Source organism: Scheffersomyces amazonensis (genome assembly GCF_036850825.1).
Source record: "Scheffersomyces amazonensis strain UFMG-HMD-26.3 chromosome Unknown RJT21scaffold_1, whole genome shotgun sequence".
Lineage (NCBI taxonomy): Eukaryota > Fungi > Ascomycota > Pichiomycetes > Serinales > Debaryomycetaceae > Scheffersomyces > Scheffersomyces amazonensis.
The window spans coordinates 1,961,755-1,978,609 of record NW_027042741.1 but is presented as its reverse complement, the minus strand read 5'-3'; the positions used below and the strand labels follow the sequence as shown (position 1 = coordinate 1,978,609).

Here is a 16,855-nt window from a genome sequence, read left to right as displayed (position 1 = left end):
GCGTAGAGATCTGAAATTTTATTTTAGCTTGCACTTTTACTTTTTCGGCGGGTGTGTATTGAATGCAAAAAAAATGAGCACTGTCTATAAACTACTTCTACTTTTATGGTCACTATCACTATCTTAGCATCAGTTGGGCTTTCTTCTTAAGTCTCATTTCGAGTCTGAGTTTCTCGAACTTTAGTTGTTCAGCTTTGGGGTCTGGATGTTTGTGATTTATTGAACTACTAGTATTATTATGACTATTATGACTATTATTACTAGTATTATTAGAAGCTAATGGAGTTGGACTTCTTGATACAGGTGCACTAGAAGTTGCCGAAATTTCTCCACTATTTCTTGCACTACCTGAATAACTCATAGTTATTCTTAAATTTGGATTATATATATTATTTAATTTTAATCCATATTCATATAATTTTAAATCATTCGCCTTTCTTTCATATAATTTAAGTGAATCCTTTATAAGATTCCCAATAAATTCATGACGAGTTAATTGATTATGTAAATGCAGTTGTATAGGATAATGTAATAATAATGATAAACTTTCACTAAAATCACAAGTAATTAAATTAGTTTTTAATTGAATTAATAATTGAATTATCATAAACATTAATAATTCAGGTATACCTCCATAACTATGAATTTGAGGTGAAGCAATTAATTTATCCCATAATAAAGTAGTTGTCTCCAAATCATTACCTAATTCTCTTAATAAAATTAATCGAAAATATCGTATAATCCATAATTGAGATTCTAATTTTAATTTATTTAAAAGATTATAATGAATAAGTTGATCAACTTTCATTAAATATACGTTAAATGTTTCAATGGTTTTCCAAAGAACTTCTTCACTTTCGTAAAATTTAGAAATTATTCCACTGGTTAATATAAACTTATTAAAGATTGTAAATAAATCATGATTTAAATAATTAATATCATATAAATTAAGAATCTTTACATCATCACTAGATATGGTATTAGTTCTAGGGATTTCAATGGATTCTTGATAAAGATTCTTGTAAAAGAGTCCTAAAATTTCATGAATACCTTGTTTGTAACCCACCTGTGGATTACATCTTGACCAAACATACAATATTTCTATTAAATGTCTTTTATGAGTTATAGAATTGGTTGATTGATAAAATTGTTCACCAGGGAATAATCTTTCAATATCCAATACAATGATTTGTAATAATTCTATATCTTCTTCAGTGATTTGATAAGGTAATGAAGGGGTTGGAGATCTAGTAGATCTAACAGGAGAACGATTTGGACTTCTTAATGGATCATCAATATTGCTAACTCTAGTTAAGGGAATTTTATTTATAGATACTGAATTTGTAGTAGTAGTGGTGGTTGAACGAGAAGTTCTTGAATTGGTTCGTTTAATATTTGATTTATTATGTATAGATAATTCCTTTGATTGAAAAAATGGTGACTCTGGATCTAATACCCACCACGGTATAATCATATCATTTCTTTTAGTTAATTGATGATATATTATACGAGAATCATGAAGTTTTGTATACCAATTATGAATACTAAGACTATCAGTTATTAAACAACATTTCCATATTAAAGTTCTAGAAAAGTATTTAGGACAATTTAATGGAGTATATTCATTATCAAGTACAGAAGATTTAAGGTTATTTAAATTCCCCTTATATTGATCGATAGTTAATAAAGCTTTAGATATAATATTATTTTCTTTAAGCATGGTGGCCATCTTGATTTCTATTGTTATCAATAGATCACCACCAAATTGCTTAAGTAATAAGTTAAATGAATAGGATGGTATAAGTGTCGCTGGCTGGCAAAGTCAAAGTCCGAGAAATTTCACACACACACATAGTTAAGCAGAAAAAATGATGGCCCATACAAAAACTTATTTGATAGTTAATACTCGTGACACTTGTGAAACTTTAGTAAGACAGACAGACAGACTATTAGTGAAAAAAAATTAATTCACGGAATTATACAACTACTTCAGATTATATAGGAATAAAAAATGTCGGAAGAGGATAAGTCACGTTCACTCCAAAGGAGTTTGGATGAATTGGCACAATGGGAGAAAGAGATGAGTGAGATTGATAAGGATATTGAAATTTATCGTATAAAGAAGACTCAAGCTATATATTCTAAACGTAGAGATATTTTAAATTCAATTCCTAAATTTTGGTATATAGTTTTAGCAGAAAATGATGATTTTGCTGATTATATTTATGTTGATGATTTAAAATATTTGGAATTTATTGATGATATTTATATTGATTATCCAATAATATCTCCTAGTACTTATAAAGATTTTACAATTACTATTAAATTTAGTGAAAAAAATGATTTAATAGCAGGTCAAACCATAACTAAGAGTTTTAAAACAATAATTGAGGATGGAGAAGAAAGATTAATATCTGAACCAGTGGAGTTCGAATGGCCAACAGATCTGAATCTTATAAATCCTCAAGTGATTAAACAAAAAAACAAAGGTAATAAGAATTGGAGTACTCAAGATAAAAAATCTTATCGATTAAGTATGAAATCATTCTTTGCTTGGTTTGGATGGACTGGTAAAAAGCCAGGTAAAGAATTTAAAAATGGAGAAGACTTAACAAGATTGATTGTAGATGATCTTTACTTGAATGCATTAAAGTATTACATATTGGCATTACCAAATGGTGATGATGATGAAGATGATGAAGAGGATGAAGATGATAGCTCAGAAGGTGAAGAATTAGATTTAAGTGGTGATGAACATGATTCTGAAGAGGAAGAGAATGATAATGAGAGTAAGACAAATAAACGAGCATTAACTACTGAAGATGATCTAGAATCAAAAAAGCATAAACATTAGATAAACTTTATATACATATAGTGTAATGTAAATAATTAATTCAATTGAATTATACTGTCCTATACTAAGACTTTTAGTCTGATGTAACTGCGTTCATTCTAATTAAAGATCCAAACCCTTCAAAGAGACCCATAATAATCCAAGCAACCGATTGTTTAAAAGGAGCTCTAAACTGAACTAATCTTGGAATTGTAAAGAAGAGAGTTTCAAGAACATGAAGAAAAGCAATAACATATAATATGAAAGATTGATTCTTGGAAATTATAGCTGGAATGTACTTGACAATTTGAAGATAAAGTAAATCTTTACCCAAATAAGAAGGAATCAATTTTGGTTTAAAATGATTAGTAATTAAAACAGGTATTAAAATATACAAGCTTAAAGCGAAAAGATTGTTTGGAGGTAATACCTTGGTAAGTCTCTTATGAGAATAACCTTGTTTAGCAGCAGCATATTTAGCCATAGAAATCAATTTATCTTTAACATCCTTTAAACTATTTACTTTTAAAACTTCTGCTTCAGATGCATCAGCCCAGTGAATAGTGATTTTTTTTGATTCATTAGAAATAGTTTCATAATTTAATGTGAAGGATTTTTCATTAACATCAGTTAACTTAACTGAAGATTGCTTGAAAGTATACAATTCTTGTTCACCATATATGACCAAATAATCAATTAATGCCAATTGATGGTCATCATTCATGTGACTAATAATTCTTTTAGATGCTTCACTCATTTTATATTTAGTATAATTTGGAAACTACTGAAAATTCAACAAAATCTGGGACTTCCTTGCGGTTTATAACTAAAAGCTGTAGCTATCTTCTGAAATATTAATCTGGAGTAACGCACGTGATTCGCTTATAGGCGGAATTTTACACGGAGCTAATACGTTTGAAGGTTATGGTTATGCTGCAGTGCAGATCATGTACAATTTCATAGTTCAGGAACTTATCGGTTTTAGAGTAAAGTTTTTATCTTATATATCAATTGGAAAAGGGGGTCGTATGATTCTACATAAAGTATTTAAGTTCTATATACTGGTGATATAACAACCTTATATCTTGATCTCGGGTATAAGGCAATTGTCGTGTGCGTGTAATCATGTGATCTCTGAGTTTTAGTTTTAATCAATACATGAAGATAGCGTCAAGAAAACATAGTAGAAAGTGTGGCAATAGAATGGTGAAATGAAGTGAAATTAATTACCGATTTAATTAATGATCCGTAGCAGCCAATAGCAAGAGAGATCTTAAACATTTCAATACCGATTTAATATAGTGGTCCAAATTTCTTAGCCTAATCCAACCCACCGGACTGTATATTGTGATTAAAAAAATACTTACATTAAATCACGTTTCTTTTTTCCTTTTTGCAGTCCGCATGATGTCTCCTTCTCAAAATCTCAGCTGGAGATGGCTGGGGTGCGCGACATTTTCACCTTAGTTAGGAAAGATGAGGCAAGCTTGCAGCAGAAAATAAAGACTTGAAGTGTAAGGCTAGTGAGTCCGAGATTAGATCGATGATCAGAAGACTATATAATCTGATGTTCCTAATTTTTACGCATTTTTGACATATATATATAGACTAATTTTTCAGGGTTTCCTTTTTATAATTACGAACTGAGCTGCAACGTTGCTGATAAATGTTTTCTCCTCAATTCACTTCATCTATAGATAATTTTTCAACTCACCATAAGAAATGCATATCTCCTCCTACGAATGTTATAGATGGAGAATTCTATCATATAAAACATCATAAACCATTTGAAATTACTACTGTACTATCTAATGAAATCAGTTACCTTAACTGGTATAATAATGTCGAAACCCTTTTACAAGAGTTTCCTCAATTCCAGCCTTTCATTAACTTACAATTATTACCCATAAATGAAGAAAATGACGAAGAATATCAACAAATTACAGCTGAAAGGGAAGCCAATTGTGTATCTGATCTAGAAACCAACCAATTCTTAATAGAAAAATTAGCACAATCCATTCAACCTCAATTACACTATTTGATAACGTCTAATCTGGTTTGCAAAAACTTTGAAAATCTAAAGCAATACTTCCAAACCCAAATAACAGGATTCTATTTGTTAAACATGGAGAATAGTCTAACCATTAACCTATCAAACATCTTACAATTCTTAATTGATTTAGATGATTTATGTAAAGTCTATTTCTTCATCTTTCGAGACATGCCAAACCACCAACTAAAAATTCAATGGATAATGAATTCAATTAATAAATTAAATAATCCTGAACTTCAATTGGAAGTACAAATGAATTGGGAAAAAATAAATCGAGATCCAATCTATATTCGAAAAATACTAACTATCTATTCAAATAAGCTAAAGTTAAGGAGAAAGTTCTAAACTCTTATTCATGTATAATTCATTTTATAAACCAACTTATAATTACGACAATTTTATGTTTTTATGATCTACTGTGTATTCCTATTTCTAATTCATTTTATAGAGAAAAAGTTTATAAATATTCAATAATAAAGGGAGGATAAGCTGAAAGTCTAGTAATGGCTTAGACATGTAGACTACAATTTTTCAAAAAAAAATGAAAAATTAAACGAACAAATGATTTTGCCCAGGATCGAACTGGGGACGTTCTGCGTGTTAAGCAGATGCCATAACCAACTAGACCACAAAACCTTTTGTTGTTGAACATAAATTCCTTCACTTTTTGCAAAGGTGTCTTTTTCACGTGATAAATATCACGTTTTGGTGCTATATGCAGGAAATGTCGTAAAATGTCCAAATAAATGTCGTCTTTTATAGAGGATTTGGCTGCAACTAAACTATTACCTCCAAATTCACATACATCCTAAGAGTTGTCAACCTTTAGTTTGACATGATACGCTTATAATATTAAAGGGAAACTTTATTTACAAGCATTACAATTAACACTAAAGCGAAATGATATAAATTGTGTAGATATCTAGCAAAATTTGGAAATAAGGTGACTAACGATAAGAAAGAATACGCTGTAGAGGCACTCATACCATAAGTATGTTAGGATACAGTAAGTAATAGGTTTTACATCATGAGCTACTAATAGATCCATCTATATTAATATACTCAGACACAACAGATGTTTCTTTTTCTATATGGTGTATTCTCCTAATTTATATATCACTTCTAGTATTTGCAGAAATAGTATGTATATATATATACATATATATATACTTTTATCACATCTCTTCGTGCAATAACTATGATAACAGAGACATATGCAATTTACTTCTACTACTAATCGGTGCAACTAACCTGTCGGTAATAGAAATACTTCTCCAGAAAGTTATCCTCGCTAAAGAAGATAGCTGCATATATATTTGTTTTGTTTGTGCGTGTATATAAAAAAAATTTAGGACCTCATCCTATTCATACATTATATTTGTAATAACTCTATAGGTATACTACGATACAACATACATAATAATTTTATAATAATAATAATAACAAGAGGAGACTGAATGTCATGTCAGAAGTCGATACTGCATCGGTGACATCCGTGACGTCACTGGGATCAGGGAGACCTAAGAAATTTGTGTGTAATTTTGAAGGATGTGAAAGAGCATATTCTAAACCATCATTATTAGAACAACATAAAAGATCACATACAGGAGAAAGACCATTTATATGTTCACAAGATGGATGTAATAAATCATTTCTAAGAAAATCTCATTTAGATGCTCATTTAATATCTCATAATTCTGATGAAGAAAAACCATTTAGATGTTCTATATGTGGTAAAGGTGTAAATACTCCTCAACATCTTAAACGTCATGAAATAATTCATACAAAATCATTTATTTGTACGGTTGAAGGATGTCAAGAATCATTTTATAAACATCAATCATTAAGACATCATATACTTTCAATTCATGAAAGAAAATTAACTTGTGAAATTTGTAATAAACAATTTAATCGACCTTATAGATTAGCTCAACATAAAGTAAAACATCATAGTGAAGCTCCAGCTTATCAATGTGATCATACTGGATGTTTTTCAAGTTTTAAAACTTGGTCTGCTTTACAATTTCATGTTAAAACTGAACATCCTAAATTAACATGTGCTATTTGTGGTAAAGGTTGTGTTGGTAAAAAGGGTCTTAAATCTCATATGTTAAGTCATGATGAATCTAAAATGCTTAAACTTTGGAATTGTAATTATTGTACTTCAAGATATTCCAAAAAAATCGAACTTATTGAACATTATAATTTGATTCATGATGGAAATATTCCTGATGATTTATTAACTATTCAAGATAAACTTAAATTAGAAGAATTATTAAATGAAACTGATAAAAATATCAATAATTCTTTTGATGATGATAAAAATATGGATCTTAATACTTTAGAAGGATTAAAAAATAAAGGTTATCAATCTGTTTCTGATAGTGAAGAAGATGATGATGATGAAGAATTTGAAGATCATCGATCAGATTCTCCTCAATCTCATACTTCGATTGATACTTTAAATAGTAAATTAATGAATGGAACTGAATCAATTATTGGGTTAATTCTGAAGAATTTCTCTATGAGAAAACTTCAATGTCCTAAACCAAATTGTGATAGAGCATTCAGGCGACTGCATGATCTTTCAAGACATTTAAAATGGCACGAAGAGCACTTGAAGAAAGTGGAAGAATTCTTAAATTCCTTAGAGAAAGAGAAACAGAAAGAGAAAGAGAAAGAACCTCCACTCAAAAAGATAAAATTAACGGATAATGAGCCTATTAATGATGATAATTTAGATGAACTTATAGATGTAGAACTTCGAAGACTTAAAGCGGGCGATAAGTCTTAAATTAATTAATTAATTATATGTATTATTTTATACATGATATTGTATTGATTATTAACTAATATACACTTTAATATCTTGTTTTTTTATCATAACCTCGATCATGATAATTTCCTCCATCTCTCTTATTACCTTCGAATCGTCTATTATTGGATGAATTTCTATCGTTTCTTCCATTAAATCTTTGATTTCTATTGTATCCATCATTTCTACCACTTGCTAGAGGTGGTGGTGGAGGTGGTGGAACTGGTAATGAAGAGTCTGGTTCATTTGCACTTCTATTTGCTCGATTATTAGTAGTAGTATTGTTATTATTACTACCATTGTTGTTGTTGTTGCTGTTGTTATTGTTGTTTCTATTACTATTGCCTGGTCCACTAGGGGCGTTCCTGGTATAATTATCTTTATTGTATTGGCCATAGCCTCTATTCTGACCCCTTGGATCTTGACTCTGTCCTGGTTGTCTTGACAGAGATTTATAATCATTAGCTCTGATCTCATGTTGAGGAGGTAATGGAGTTCTTTTGATAGGAACATTACGATCTACTACATCTTCTTTAGATAAAGTACTACTACGACTAGCTTCTAATTCCTTCTTAGCTTGAGCCAATTTGTCCTTTAATTTATCTGGTGTAGAACTTCTACTGGTTTGACTACCTTGAGGGGTTAAGATTCCTTCTTGACTACTACTACTCTTTGGAGGTTCTGAATCCTTTACTTCTTTAACTTTTTCAACTTTAATTACTTCTTCCTTTTTATCTCCATTCTTTTCATCATCAAATTTAGCTACACTAATAGGAATAGATGATTTCTTTTGATCTTCCTTAGTTATCAGAGATTTCTTATCATCTGAATGAGGAGGTACACTATTATCTGATCTAGTATTGGCATAATTATCATATCGACCTCTTTGAGTACTGGTACCTCTTGAATCTGGTCTAGATACTGGCTTTTGAGAATCATAATTAAGTTGAGTTGCCAACCGTTTCTTCTCTTCTTCTTCTTTAGCCTTGGCCACTTGTTGAGCCTTCCTTTCAAGTTCTTTTCTAATTCGTTCTTCTTCAAGTTTCTTCTTAGCTTCTAAAATAGCTTGTTCCTTTTGATTTCTTTCTTCAATCAATTTCTGCTTCTCTTCTTCTTCCATAGGTATAAAATCCCAAATATGTACCCATTCTTTAGATCGGGATTTTACATGACCAATTAAGGCACTTGAAGAAAGTTTTAAATCTTCTCTATCTTCTTCAGAAATCACTTTTTGAATTAATTCAACGACTCTTTCACAATGATCTTCAACATTAGGATATATTCCTAAAAGATTCTTTAAAAATGTAATGGCATTTCTACGACACATATATTCCAAAACATCTAATGCTTGAGCAATATCATTTAAAATAGTTTCATGATAGTTTAATAAGATTTTTCTAAATTCATCATAATTTACAATTATACCTTCTTGACTTATAAGATTAGTAGCTTCCTTTTCAAATATATCTTGTTTAGTCCAACTATGTAATCGATATAAGATATCGGCAAAGAATAATCCTAAATTTTCTGCTTCTGATGGAGTTAATGTGAATAAAGTTCCAAATAAGATCTTACTATTAATTAAATGATCAAATATAGTTAATAGAGAGAATTTATTAGGAGATAATTCATGAAGTTTAAATAAGAATCTCGAAGCAAACACTGCATCAAATGATGAATGAATAGATCGAGGTAATATACAAGCTTGCAAGAAAGCTGTTGATTGTTCAGTAAGTCTGTCTTTATCATTATCATCTGAAGAAAACCATCCTAAAGAAAGTTTAACTAATGAATCATCAACTTTCTTATTTTGAATTTCATGTTGAATACTTTCTTCAGGTAAAGTCTTTAAGAATTGTTCATTTTGATATAAATCTTGTTTGGCTTTATCAATGGCTGATAATGATACATCTTTATCTCTAAGATTAATATTAATCCAATCCTTAAGACTTCTAGCATTTGATTGTAATTTAATTGTTTCAGTATCATATAATTGTTTAGAATAATTAATATCCTTTAACGATAATCTCCAAAATGTCATAACAAGTGTTGGAGGTAAATCTGTTAAGATATTATTTGGAATAATACTTACAATGCTTTCTGATAAGTTTTCTGTTAAGTTTTCTTCTTCTTCTTCTATATCTTTATTAAGATATGGTCTCCATAATTCAAATGCCCATTCAGTAGATACTCCATATTTAGTAACTAAATCAGAAATAGGTAAATAAACATTATTAACTTGATTTAAATTACCAAAGAAATTAGTTACTGTAAGAAATAATCTAATTACAGCAGTAATATCATCTATTCTACTAGATAAAACTTTTAGAGGGAATTCATTTGCATTAGCAATTGTAATTAATTGATTTTGATATTGACATAATAATACAAGTAATTCATTAAGTCCATCTATTTCTAATAGAGTCTTAATTAAAAATTCTCCTGATTTATATCTTTCAAATCGTGCATCATCAATAGTTCTATACACTAATTTTTCAAGTGATTTCTCACAATTTATCATATCAATTTGTTGTAAAGTTAAATTAGTTATAGTTTGAACTCCTCCCATAGATATAAAGATTTCCTTTAATACAATTAATCCAATATTATCTTCTCCATGAAAAGATTTTAATAAATATTGTAATAAAGTCTTTATATCTATTGCTCGAGGATATCTTTGACATATTTTCCCAATAAATGATGCTAAAGATTGTAACCATTGACGATCTAACATTCCATTATCTTGAGTTCCTGTTCTACCAGGAGATGTTAATCTCATTAATATAGCAGTAGTTAAATTATCCCAACCATAACTACTAAAATATCTGGCTGTTTCAACCACTAAATTATTTAAATTATCATAACTTTCAATTTGTTGTAATATAGTTAAAAAACATGGTAATGGATTAGAAAAACTTACTTTAGCTAATCTTCTCATCATTGGTCTAACATTTTCTTTTGAAAGTCTCTTTAATATACTTTTAGTAGATTTTTCTGCTTTACTATAAGCCATTTTAACATAAGGATTATTCTTAGCAAGTACTTGATGAAGTTCTCCATATATACTAAATCTATCTTCTAATGAATAAAACGTTAATATTTGATAAGCTTTATCTATTGCAATAGAATCTTCTTCAATAATTGTCATGGCTGGTAATATATAATTTCTAAAATAATTAAACCACGCTAATTTCCTTTCTTCATTCTCATTACCATTACAATTATTAGTTAAATCTTGAGAAATTATTTCACATAATCTAACAAATAATGATAAATCTTTGGAAATATTAACTCCAATGAATTTAAAAAATTCTCGAGATACTTTAAATAAATCATCAATTGTTTGTAAATTAGGTAAACCTTCAGTCCATGTATCATAAAAGAATCGGAATTTCTTTTGTCCAAAACTTATTATAGTTGCTTTAAAACTTAATAATTCTGTACAAGGAAATTCTTCATATGCTACAGAATTTTGTGGTCTTGAAAATGCAATTCTTTTAGATGTACCTAATTGTTGAAATTCTTCATGAGTAAAAGTTTCAACTTTTTCATTATAAAATGAAGATATAATTTGGGACAGTACTCGATTTAATAATTGAATAATTTCATTATCAGCATAAGCTAAAAATGGATATTTAGTTAATAAAAATATACTTGGATAATAAAGTCCTGTAGAAAGAAATGATCTTAAAAATTGATATTTCATATTTGTATGTAAACTTTCTTCATAAGCTTCCTTTGGATCTTTAATAATTTTAGTTGAATCATGAGATTTTTCCTTAGGTTTACTTAATTCATCTTCATCATCAAGTAATGGAGCTGCAAGTGCAAGTGCATTAGCTCCGGCTTTATTAACTTCATCATCTAATATTTGTTTATAATCATTTTCTAATTTATTCATTTCTTCATCATTAGGACTAAAATATTTAAATAAAGATCCAAAACTTATAAATCCTTCCTTTATAAATATAGCCACCATAAGTTTAAAAGTTTCAGGTAAATCCCGATCTCGAGGACATTTTACTAATCTTAAACCTAATGCTTTAGCTGCAGTTTCATTACCTCCATTAGATAATGATTCAAGTGATGAATTATCACTTGGTTCAATTGGCCACCATCTTGATTTCTTTAATAATTGTATACAAAATATATGTTTAGAAACAATATGACTTTCAAGAATTTCAAATAAAAGATCAAGACATCGATTAGGATCTAAACTATAATGACCAATTAATTTTTCAATTACTTGAATAGCATAATCTACTTGAAATTCTGTATCATCAGCTTTTAAAATAAAATAAATTTCTGTAATAAATTTAGAAAATCCTTCGAGTTCTTCATGTAATAAATTATACTTCTTTTGAGAATATAATTGATCTCGAGCTTTACTACCAATACTTTTAATTAATGAAACTTTAGGAACAATTTCCAGATCTCCAAGATTATCTTGTCCAATATACATTGCAATAGTTTCAGGTTTTATAACATTTTCCTTTCTAGTAATTAATTGTAATAAATTTTTAATATGTTCTGAAACTGGGAATACATTAATTACTTGACAAAATACTCGAGCTATCATATCATTTCTTATGGCAGAAAATAAAAAGGTTACAAGAGCATTTAATTCAATTCCATCTTCATCTAATACAAGTAATAATTCTGTAAATAATTGAACTACTAATATTTCACTATCGGGATTTGATTCTTCAACTGATTCTAATATTTCAAGTAAAATTTCTGTACCTGACCCACCAAATTGTTCAATGACTTCTTTGGTCAAGTACTTGTATGCACTTCCACTTCCACTCATATTAATAGTGATATTTATAGTGAATTACTGATCTAATTTGACTGGTTGGTGGATTAACTGCTGTTAACTATAGGTAATCTTCGAGACTGAGTTAGCTTTTTTCGAACTAACCTGTAAAAGCTAAAACTCAAATAATAGTGCGGGTTATAACTATGCCGTTCATGGGTTGCAAATTGCCTAATTGTAATATTATAAATAATAAGTAATAAGTAATAAGTAATATAGAAATATATATCTTAACTGTGGTCTAATAATTTAATAGTGTAATAGTTTATGAAGATTATCGGATGTTTACTTAAATTATGAAACTAATCCTGAGTCTGTGTTTGTACGCATTGATAAGAAGTATAAGATATACTGAAGGTTAGTGTAGTGTCCACTCCAAACAATCGACTGTTATACAATGTATTAAGACGATTAAATCTAAGAAAAGTACATTTAATTGGTCTTTGTAGTCTTATGTGTTTTTGAAACTATACCACTTACTTGTATAATTATTGAATATTTGAAACATTTTATCCAATTTTAATAAAATTCAATTATTTTTTAAATTATTCTTTATAAACAATTTATTTTTATAGAAGACCAATTAAATACACCTTGTGAGCATACAGAAATAAGTACTTATAAGTATTTACATTTCAATTAGTGTAAATGAATAACATACATTACTGCAAATACTGCAAAATCATAAATTCAGGTAAAACGGGATCACGCGCAAAATAACACGCAGAAGTCACGTGACCATTTAGTATGAAAAAATCACGTGATAAGAACTCTCTGTGAGCGAGCTGCTTAATTTTCTTTCAACAAAAATCCGTGATAGTTTAGTGGCTAGAATTACCGCTTGTCGCGTGGTAGACCGGGGTTCAATTCCCCGTCGCGGAGTTTGCGCAAATGGTTTAGTGGTAAAATCCAACGTTGCCATCGTTGGGCCCCCGGTTCGATTCCGGGTTTGCGCATTTTTTTTGCATTTCTGATATCCTAAGCTGTCTATTTGGTAGTCTAGGTGCTTTTTAAACTCATTGAAAGTTGCCTGAGTGTATAATTCGTAATTTAATGATAGATCAAGTTCGGTCTTCAGAATTTTGCAGTGATTTTTCGGTGGCACCAAAATATCGGAGTTGCGCGCGTTGCTCAAGATGATTTTAATTTTTCAGTTTCCATAGTTAGGATTCATAGAATTGCAGCTTACCAAGTTCGATATGAGTGAGTTTGGAGCTGAATATTTTGATTATGATGATGAAGAAGATCATAGAGCAATTCAAGAACATATTGCGAAAGAAATAGATAAAGATATAGGGACCTATAAGGATAAAGTTGTGGAAGAGGAATCAATAATTAGAACCTTTAAGAAATGGATCAGGAAAAATTGGGAGTTTAAAGTTGCCCTGTTTGTAATAATATACTATCTTATTTCTCATGTATTACTTGAGTCGACAGATTATGTTTGGGAAACAGGACTTGATAAGCATTTAAGAGTTATACCGAATGAAGTTATTCAATATTATGATGAGAATAGACAGTTTGATCAAAAGGACTTTAACGTAGATAAATTCGCTTATGTTCAATATGCTACTAATTATGAATATTTAAATCTCGCTATTATAAATTTTATTCATTTACAAAATTCTGGTTCAAAGATTAAAAATTATGTCATATTGTATGATAAGACGATGACATTTCATAATGCCAGGAATTGGAATGAACTTTATTTACTTTCCAATAAGCATAATATTGATTTAAGACCAGTAGATCTTCTCAAAACAAGAAATAGTGAATCTTCATCTTGGTCAAGTTCATTCACCAAGTTTCATATTTTCAACTTAATTGAATTTGATAGAATTGTATATTTTGATGCAGATTCAATGTTGTTAAATATTCCAAATGAATCAAATGAAGAAATTGATTTTAATACACTTGTCAATTCCCACGGAAATATAGATGAACTATTCAAATTACCAAAAGAAATAAAATATGCTTTACCACAAGCATATTGGTTAAATGATGTAGTAGAACAAAGAGGTAAAGTTCATGATTTAGCTCGAAAATTACCTAAAAAAGTTGAAATCCCAACCACAAGGAGATATCATTTACGCATGGGTAAATTAGTCAATGATATTTCTAAATTACCAGCTGATAAAAGTTCATTTAATCTTCTTCCAACACTTTTATATGAAGGTCATAAGTATGATAACTTTGATGATTTTTTTGCCAATCATATTATGGTAATTAAACCATCAAGAGACATGTTTCATGAATTATTGAAATATACCTTTAATCCATGGTATTGGTCAATTTTTAATAGATCAATGCTTAAAAGAGCTAATGATTATGATATGGAAATTTTAAATAAAGTATTCAATGATAAATTTAAAGCTGGTGAAAAGAATTTTAAGGTAGGAATCTTACCTCATAAAGTATATGGAGTTTTAACAGGAGAATTTAGAGAATTTTGGCATAGACGATTCACAGTTGAACCTCAATATTTACCATTTATAAAAAAAGAAGTCCCCGATAAGGAAGCTGAATGGAAACCAATTGAAATACTACAAGGAGCTAAAGTTGTTCATTTTTCCGATTCTCCAATTCCAAAACCATGGGAACATCAAGATAATGAAGATTACTATAATCTGAATAAGATTTATTGCGCACAAGTTGATGATTGGGAAGATTACTATATCACTTATCCTGGTAGATATAAACCAAGAATTACTGAAGATTGTGCTAGTGTAGATATTTGGAATTGGATTAGACACGATTTCTCTAAATCCAGATTAAGTTATTGGGTTATAAAGTAAAATGTGAAGTAGTAAGATAAATTGTATAGTTAGTTAGTTAGTTAGTTTTATACACGTGATTGGAAATCCGGTCGAATTGATCTAGTTTGTTTACAAAATCCATTTTTAGTAACAGAAATTTTTTCCAGAGCGCAAACCAAAATTCATTTCAGATCCATCAATCGTTTTACTTAACCTCTTCAATTATCATAGTCAGACTGTTATTTACTTATAGGAATATAGTACTACAGGGATAGGGAGAACTAGTTAGTCATACCACTTTGTTTTAATTTGTTTATTCATTCATTCATTAAGTATTTAGTAAAGAATCTATTTATAATCACTATGGCTACATTAGTTACTGAACTTATAATACGAGCAAATGGTGGTGGAAGTTTACCTACCCTTACTGGGATGCCAACATTAACTACTTCTACTTCACAAACATTCACTACTCCTTCTGTGTCTGTACCACCTAGTCATAATAATCCATATATTATAAGAAATAATAATCCAACTGGAACAGTATTTATTGCTGTTGGTGCCATAGTTGGAGCTATTTTCATCGGATTTATTTTATATCATTTAATTATATCACTTGTAGCTTCAAGAATAGCTAAGAAAGGATTTTCTAATGAAAAAGAATATTATGAAAAATATCAAAATAATAATACAAATGCTTATGGAGGTTATGCTGGTTCAGTTATTACTCCTCAAATGTCATTAAATGTATTTTCTAATCATCATGTTGATCCTACTATATCTAAAATACCATTAATTAGTCCATCTAAAAGTTTATTATTTGGTAATCAAAGTTATTCTGCATCTCAAGTTGGTGATAATTCTACAATTTATAATTCTGAAACTGGTCCAACTTCTAAACATGATTTAACTAAAATGTTTATTTCACCTACTGCTGAAGTTATGCTGCATAAGAGAAATAGATCGGGTCAATTTGGAGGATCAACAACTAATTCTATATATGGAGGTAATGGAACTCATTCTGGATCAGTTCCAAATTTAATTAATAATCCAGGAAGTAGACTTTCACAAGTTCCTAATTTATATGTTAATAATGAATTTAATAATAGTGATTATTCATTGTCAGTATATCCACCAGTTCAACAACAACCTCAAGGAACTCCTCAATCTCATCAAACATCCCATCATGGATCAGTATCCAGTTTTGCTTCACCTCAAGCAGGTCCAAGATCTACTAGAAAAACCGTTCCATCTATGTATCTTGAAGATTTAATAGATGATCAACAAGAGTAGTCTAGGCTTTAGTCTTTAGTCCACTCTATCAACAATCGGCAATCAATACATTGATTTATTTATAGGTTATATAGAATTCAAATATCACAAAAAGTTACGTCTGCAATATGTTTTACAATTGTATGTATGCTCATTCCGATACTAATCTCAAACTCAAAACTCAAACATATTAACTACGTACATACAGTTCTACTACTACATTTACATTTCCATTTAAAATTGCATTAACATTTACATTGACATTTCTGCAATCTAACCCTATTGTATAGTGTACATTACCATCACTCGT

The 16,855-nt window shown here is 29.3% G+C and overlaps 8 protein-coding genes and 3 non-coding genes across 11 annotated transcripts; 7 read left to right on the top strand and 4 right to left on the bottom strand. All coding sequences in view use genetic code 12, as the record gives it.

Moving 5' to 3' along the window:
• Positions 1–15: 15 nt before the first annotated feature.
• On the bottom strand, positions 16–1,892 carry RJT21DRAFT_13157 (uncharacterized protein). The gene has a single exon (XM_064883064.1). It carries the CDS (start codon positions 1,727–1,729, stop codon positions 119–121), a length of 1,611 nt encoding a protein of 536 aa, XP_064741271.1. The 5' UTR covers positions 1,730–1,892; the 3' UTR covers positions 16–118.
• Positions 1,893–1,949: 57 nt separating this feature from the next.
• RJT21DRAFT_117590 (uncharacterized protein) lies at positions 1,950–2,873 on the top strand. Its single transcript, XM_064880755.1, has one exon. It carries the CDS (start codon positions 2,012–2,014, stop codon positions 2,852–2,854), a length of 843 nt encoding a protein of 280 aa, XP_064741270.1. The 5' UTR covers positions 1,950–2,011; the 3' UTR covers positions 2,855–2,873.
• Positions 2,874–3,807, bottom strand: RJT21DRAFT_117589 (uncharacterized protein). The gene has a single exon (XM_064880754.1). It carries the CDS (start codon positions 3,588–3,590, stop codon positions 2,928–2,930), a length of 663 nt encoding a protein of 220 aa, XP_064741269.1. The 5' UTR covers positions 3,591–3,807; the 3' UTR covers positions 2,874–2,927.
• A 238-nt stretch (positions 3,808–4,045) lies between these two features.
• RJT21DRAFT_13160 (uncharacterized protein) lies at positions 4,046–5,313 on the top strand. Its single transcript, XM_064883067.1, has one exon. It carries the CDS (start codon positions 4,500–4,502, stop codon positions 5,229–5,231), a length of 732 nt encoding a protein of 243 aa, XP_064741268.1. The 5' UTR covers positions 4,046–4,499; the 3' UTR covers positions 5,232–5,313.
• A 135-nt stretch (positions 5,314–5,448) lies between these two features.
• Positions 5,449–5,522, bottom strand: RJT21DRAFT_t12. The gene has a single exon. It is a non-coding gene; the product is annotated as a tRNA-Val (tRNA).
• Positions 5,523–6,286: 764 nt separating this feature from the next.
• Positions 6,287–7,680, top strand: PZF1 (Pzf1p; the record flags this gene model as incomplete). The annotated part of the gene is made up of 1 exon (XM_064883297.1): positions 6,287–7,680. Exon 1 carries the CDS (start codon positions 6,349–6,351, stop codon positions 7,678–7,680), a length of 1,332 nt encoding a protein of 443 aa, XP_064741267.1. The 5' UTR covers positions 6,287–6,348.
• On the bottom strand, positions 7,681–12,652 carry RJT21DRAFT_117586 (uncharacterized protein). The gene has a single exon (XM_064880753.1). The coding sequence runs from the start codon at positions 12,509–12,511 to the stop codon at positions 7,748–7,750; it is 4,764 nt and encodes a 1,587-aa protein (XP_064741266.1). The 5' UTR covers positions 12,512–12,652; the 3' UTR covers positions 7,681–7,747.
• A 675-nt stretch (positions 12,653–13,327) lies between these two features.
• On the top strand, positions 13,328–13,399 carry RJT21DRAFT_t23. The gene has a single exon. It is a non-coding gene; the product is annotated as a tRNA-Asp (tRNA).
• Positions 13,400–13,402: 3 nt separating this feature from the next.
• RJT21DRAFT_t24 lies at positions 13,403–13,473 on the top strand. The gene has a single exon. It is a non-coding gene; the product is annotated as a tRNA-Gly (tRNA).
• Positions 13,474–13,690: 217 nt separating this feature from the next.
• On the top strand, positions 13,691–15,393 carry RJT21DRAFT_124296 (glucose N-acetyltransferase). The gene has a single exon (XM_064882779.1). The coding sequence runs from the start codon at positions 13,717–13,719 to the stop codon at positions 15,310–15,312; it is 1,596 nt and encodes a 531-aa protein (XP_064741265.1). The 5' UTR covers positions 13,691–13,716; the 3' UTR covers positions 15,313–15,393.
• Positions 15,394–15,636: 243 nt separating this feature from the next.
• Positions 15,637–16,566, top strand: RJT21DRAFT_111645 (uncharacterized protein; the record flags this gene model as incomplete). The annotated part of the gene is made up of 1 exon (XM_064880016.1): positions 15,637–16,566. One exon carries the CDS (start codon positions 15,637–15,639, stop codon positions 16,564–16,566), a length of 930 nt encoding a protein of 309 aa, XP_064741264.1.
• Positions 16,567–16,855: the final 289 nt, after the last annotated feature.